The sequence below is a fragment of the Sprattus sprattus genome (genome assembly GCF_963457725.1).
Source record: "Sprattus sprattus genome assembly, chromosome: 7".
Classification (NCBI taxonomy): Eukaryota; Metazoa; Chordata; class Actinopteri; order Clupeiformes; family Clupeidae; genus Sprattus; species Sprattus sprattus.
In genome coordinates, this window is record NC_137926.1 from 3890877 (window position 1) to 3897119 (window position 6243).

Here is a 6243-nt window from a genome sequence, read left to right on the forward strand (position 1 = left end):
TCAAGAGTGTTGTACGTGTGAAAGATTGGACTCCTTCCTATAGAGAAGTTAACAACCTCTAGTGATGGGCAAGACCAGGATAGGTTTTCAGTCCACACAGACATAACTTCACATCTACAAATCCCACAGGTACAAACTAGTTAGATAATAATATTACGAAAAAAAGACAAGACATGGTGGTCACTGAGCTTGTGTCCCTACAGACTGGGGGTGGTAGTTAATAAGATCAATATTATTTTATTAGACCCTGCTGCTATGTCTTTTAATGCTCTTAGCAGTACTATTCTGTATGATACGTTGCTTCTTCTTTTACTGATATCCTTGATGCCACAAGATTTTAAAGATTTTCATATTCGTCATATTGTTATTAGTCTTTTAACTCAGTAACTCAGTATTCCATTCAATTCTCTCCAGCCAAACAGAGAGAAAAGCCACAATCATTCAGAATGATCCATACCAGAAGCCAAGCATAGTCACACTTAAGCTCTGCCACATGCAAGAGGAGAGTGCTTTGTGGGGCGGTCGTTAAGGTCTATCATGATTTGTTTGGAGAAAAAAAAAAAACGTATGTATCATACAATTATGAAATAAGGAAGAAAATGGGATTTTATTATGATTTTGGTGATCCTCTCTTCTGCTTTTGAAAAAAAAAAACAGCTTTCTAATAAACATTTTTCTCTCTCGCATCAAAATTGAACAGAGAGTTTTCCCACAGTGGCATAGTTTGATATTGATTATACGGGGGACCATCAGCAGTGAGTGAGCTGATTCAGTCAAGTGCTGAGGTTATAGCCAACCATGTTAAACTCCACACACAGCTCAGATCCAAACACATCACTTCCAAATGTCTTCATTAATTCGCTTTTCCAATTGGCCAAAAAAGAGGACGTACATACCTTACCTTCACAGCCTGAATTCTGTCCTTAACTTAAGTTAACGTTATTCCCTTCTCTTTGTCTTTTGTTTGCTTTTCGTTGTTTTTTTCACAGCAACGTCTGGGCGTCATGAGATGCACAACTACATTCCTTTGTTTGGACTTTTGGCCAAAGACAGGTTCTCCTCATGAAAGGTCTCAACGTGAAATGGGTGTGTGTTAGAGAGAGAGAGAGAGAGAGAGAGGGATAGGGAGAGATGGAGGGAGAGAGAGAGAGAGAGAGGGAGAGGGAGAGAGATGGAGGGAGAGAGAGAGGAAGAGAGGGAGAGGAAGAGAGAGAGAGGGAGAAAGAGAGAGGGAGGGAGAGAGAGAGAGGGGGAGAGAGAGAGGGAGAGAGAGAGGGACAGAGTGAGGGAGAGAGAGAGGAAGAGAGAGGGAGAGGGAGAGAGAGAGGGAGAGAGAGAGAGGGAGAGAGAGAGGGAGAGGGAGAGAGGGAGAGAGAGAGAGGGAGAGAGAGAGGAAGAGAGAGGGAGAGGGAGAGAGAGAGGGAGAGAGAGAGAGAGAGAGGGAGAGAGAGAGGGAGAGGGAGAGAGAGAGGGACAGAGTGAGGGAGAGAGAGAGAGAGAGAGAGAGAGAGAGAGGGAGAGAGAGAGGATATGAGGCAGCAATGAGAAGGGTCTTTATGTGGTACAGTGTGTGCTTGGGATCAGTGAGGCTCGAGGCTCAGTAAGAGTCTTGTCCCAGGGGGCCCCTCAGGAAAGAGGTCCTCATCGCCTGAAGCGTGCAGCGCTGGTCTCCCCATAATCTTTTTTTTCAACCAAGTCTGCCTGGTCACAGTTGAGTCCGCACTGAGTCCACAACAACACGAGGGAGGACGCGGACGAGGACTCTCTCCTTGGATAGTTCAGAGGTCAAAAGCGTGATAGATCTAGGCAGTCGTAGCAGTGGGTGGTTGTAGGAGGAGGAAGTGGGGGTGGTGATGTGTCCTCGTCGTTCCAGGAGAAGCGGGTCTCCTCGTGGGTCGGGCCAATAGACATCTGTGCCGTAGAGCGGTGCAGCGTAGTGTGGCGTCGTGTGGCGTGGCGTTGCTTCATCAGAGGGGGCTAGCGGCTGAGGGGAAGCTGGGGGAGACCCATGGCCTGATGGGGGATGCCCTGCGACGTCAGCATCGAGAACGGGTGACCTGGAGAAGGGGAGGGGGGGGGGGGGGGGGGGGGGGGTTGGGGTTACAGGCCGAGAGGCAGGGATATACGTAAGTTAGGAGACCAGAATGATGAACACAGAGATTTTTCATTTTAAGGTTAAAATCTAAATGTTTTTATCTTATTTTGATTCAAAGCAAAATTAAGTTAGGGTGGAATTAGATTCTCTTTTGCAATTAGTCAAACCAGCTAGATAAATGGTATTAACATTTGTAGGTCAAACGATATATGAAGGCTCGAACGTATAGAAAAATACACTAGGATCTGCTGTTAGACGGCTCGTGTGTCTCTGTTTGCCTGTTTAATCTTAAATGCAACGACACAGGAATAAGCCTACAATTTAAAATCCGAGTGACTGCGAATGGAAAGTCTCTGAAGAGCTCTCGCCACTAATCACTGGGTTGAAGGCTCCTTGTTTTTTTAATGATATACCTATATATACTGTCCTGGTGATACATAGCATACTGCAAATATCTGAGAATTGCGAAACATAAAATCGAACCTCTATTTAAGGACCTTCAGCCCTACCACCACCAACCCCCCCCCCCCCAACACACACACACACACACACACATGTGCTTGTGTGTGTTTATATTTTCAGGGAAATTTGATTGTCGGTATAGATTTCTTAAATCAGTTTTCCAGATCAGGTTCAGATTATGTAAACTGTTGTGTTATTTTATCAGCTGAGGGGGGCATACCTTAGCTACTCCTCACACACACACACAAACACACACACACACACACACACACCACCCATGCATCAAAAAGATCTCCCCCCAAAATAGGCAGGGTAGCACAAAATGCAATCAACTGGGGGGTTTGGTGTGTAAAACTCACTCCACTCACTCTCTATGTATCCATGCAGAGCCACCATGCGCGCTCTCTCTGGGCTTCCGAAGGAGGAGTAGTGCAGGTCGTCAGGCATGGAGGGGGGCATCCGAGCCTGCGGGTGACCCTGGGGGGGGCCACCGTGCTGGGGGGTGTGCTTTTTATGTCTTGCTCTGCAGTTTTGAAACCAAACCTATAAAGTAAGTAAGTAAGTAAGTAAGTAAGTAAGACTTTATTTATATAGCACATTTCGTACAAGAGTTGCAATCCAAAGTGCTTAAATAAAGATGCAACATTGCCACTTAAAGAATGTAATTCAAACTTCCTTGGGATGAAATCAGATGAATGTGTAATTTGCATAGTGGGTATGTCTTCTAGGAGATATTTCAAATATTTTTGCATTTTGCTTATATGACAGAAATTCGAAAAAGGAGAATTCATTCATTCATAAAATATATTTATTTTTTAATTATATTATATAAATACACGATATTCAGTACAAAGCCTTTATAAAGCCCACAATTGTGTGTGTGTGTGTGTGTGTGTGTGTGTGTGTGTGTATGGGTATATCAGCCCAGATCTATGGAACCGTACATCTTGTGTAGCGTGTGTCAGGGGTTGCTCTGGGAGGTAACTCTAACCTGTATGATGCGTCGGCTGAGCCCTGTGTGTGTGTGTGTGTGTGTGTGTGTGTGTGTGTGTGTGTGTGTGTGTGTGTGTGTGTGTGTAACTCTAACCTGTATGACGCGTCGGCTGAGCCCCGTCATGTCTGCCAGCTTCTGGAGGGTCTGGGCGTCAGGGTTGTTGTCCTGTGCAAACTGAGCCTGCATCACCTACCAGAGGACAGAAAACATTACTACGTTACTAAAAACAATGGTGTGTGTGTGTGTGTATGTGTGTGTGTGTGTGTGTGTGTGTGTGTGTGTGTGTGTGTGTGTGTGTGTGTGTGTGTGTGTGTGTGGCAGGGGTGTAGTTTCCTAAGGTCCATAATAAGTATGGACATGACCCTATTTAACAATGCAAACGCGATTAAGTCACTGCCAGTCCAACTAAGCATATCCCATTATACACGATTGGCATCAAGAGAGCAAGTACAGCTCAACGGTTTGTGTCTTTATTGGTTCAATTGTGTAAGATGACTAGATAAGTGATCATGAGAATTAGGTGATAAATGTTAGTAACAACAATGTTATTACATGCATAGCATTTCTTTTTTTTGTTAGAGATGTAATTTAAATCAGAAACCAATTTGATGTTAAAATAACAAAACCATGTAAGCTCAGAGGAGCCCAATATTCAGCTCAGTATTTGCTTCTTACACACCGTATACTGCAAACAATGATGTCAGTTTGCAGAGGGATTAAGCATACGCTGGGGAATCCCAACTGTGTGACATGCCCATTGACTGCACGACTAGCACAAGAATGTTCTGGAGTGAGAAGAAAGACTACAAGGCAAGCCGTGGTGTTAAGTCTGAATTCTCATGGATGATGCAGAGAAGAGTTTTGATAACAGATTGAGAGTGTGTGTGTGTGTGTGTGTGTGTGTGTGTGTGTGTGTGTGAGTGTGTGTGCGTGTGTGTGTGTGTGAGTGTGTGTGTGTGTGTGTGTGTGTGTGTGTGTGTGTGTGTGTGTGTGTGTGTGTGTGTGTGTGTGTGTGCGTGTGTGTGTGTGTGTGTGTGTGATGCAGAGAAGAGTTTTGATAACAGATTGAGCAGACCGCAACAATCACTGGCAGTCATGTGTTGCACCAACGCCCATGACCCACCTGAAGTTGCTCTGCTGTGAAAGATGTGCGTGCTCTTTTGGCGGGCTTCGGTTGGCTGTCCTGTTCAGATGGTACCCGCCCCCTCCAGAGTGAGTCCGCTGCCTGGAAGAAAAAAGGCGATCAGGAACGCTCGGAACCAGTCTAGAAGCAAAACAGTTTCTACAAGAGGCCCTTTACCGAAGTAGATTCCCCATATTCCCTAAAATAGACATAAGCGAGTAGTACTTCTAGGGAGGTGAATAAACGAGGGATCATCTGAGCTCAGCTCTCTCTCTCTCTCTCTCTCTCTCTCTCTCTCTCTGTCTCTCTCTCTCTCTCTCTCTCGCTTCGTAATACTCGCTGTGTTTCCATTGCAACAGAGCAGCGAGCAAAAGACTTCAACAGACGCATGCTCCCGCTGTATGTTACAAGTTAGGACAGTCCCATGCTCTTCTTTTTTTTTAATACTGTATCCACTTTTACTGCATTACCTGTATAAATTGTACTTTTCTACCTCATTCACTTGATTTCATTTAACTTATTACCACCAGTATACTTTCACCTGCACTTTATATACTTATCATACCTCACTTCTACCTCAATGGCTGCTAGTTTCAATTATGTTTATATTACAATTCTGTGTCACATTCTACCTCTTACTGTACATATCATAATAATTCACTTATTCCACTTTACATTTGCACATACTCTGCACTTTTATTGCCATTTTGCACTTCTGGTTGGATGCTAAACTGCATTTCGTTGTCTCAGTACTTGTACTCTGTGCAATGACAATAAAGTTGAATCTAATCTAATCTAAAAATCTGGCTGTATGTTACACGTTAAGACTTTAACAGTCCCATGTTATTGCTGTATGTTACATGTTAAGACTTTAACAGTCCCATGCTATCGCTGTATGTTACACGTTAGCAGGGCTGACATGCCCCGACCTCCAGGGGGTTTTCATTAAACAGCATGACGGGCAGGCCCGCTCCCTCACCGGCGGCGGTGCAGATGGGATTTTTAAACTGGGGGGGACGCTAACATCGCCTAATCAGTTGTGCAGAGTTATTAACTGATGATTGTCGGCTTTCGTAGGGAGAATGGTGGGGATGGATCGGGGTCACTATGAGTCTGGGGGGGGCATGTCCCCCCCCCGTCCCCAATGCTATCTGCGCCCCTGCTCACCGGTCTCTGCGGCCCGCTTCAGGTTCTCCACCATGGTGTCGTAGTGGATCCGGCAGAGCACCTTCTCCTCCACCAGGCCGAACTCCTCCCCGGTGGACAGCTGCCTCTTGCAGGAGAAGCAGGCGAAGCAGGCCAGGTGGTAGGCATTGCCCCTGGCACGCCGCACCCAGTCGCTGGCATAGATCTGACGACCGCAGCGGGCACACTTCGTACCAAACCTACTGTGAGAATGAGAGAGAGAGAGAGAGAGAGAGAGAGAGAGAGAGAGAGAGAGAGAGAGAGAGAGAGAGAGAGAGAGAGAGAGAGAGAGAGAGAGAGAGAGACAGAGAGGGCACAGGGCATCAATGCTCAACTGAGAAGGAATATCAGCACAATGCAGACAAGAGACTTCACTAATTTATA

The 6243-nt window shown here is 45.6% G+C and overlaps 1 protein-coding gene across 1 annotated transcript in view; it reads right to left on the bottom strand.

The window, feature by feature from the left end:
• Nucleotides 1-1257: 1257 nt before the first annotated feature.
• lhx6a (LIM homeobox 6a) overlaps nt 1258-6243 on the bottom strand; it is a gene marked incomplete at its 5' end in the record, with an annotated part of 14247 nt that continues 9261 nt past the window's right edge. The window contains 6 exon segments of the mRNA XM_080842740.1: nt 1258-2057; nt 2926-3100; nt 3645-3740; nt 4675-4749; nt 4751-4776; nt 5842-6062. Coding sequence (XP_080698866.1) covers nt 1978-2057; nt 2926-3100; nt 3645-3740; nt 4675-4749; nt 4751-4776; nt 5842-6062 — 673 coding nt within the window. The 3' untranslated portion in view covers nt 1258-1977.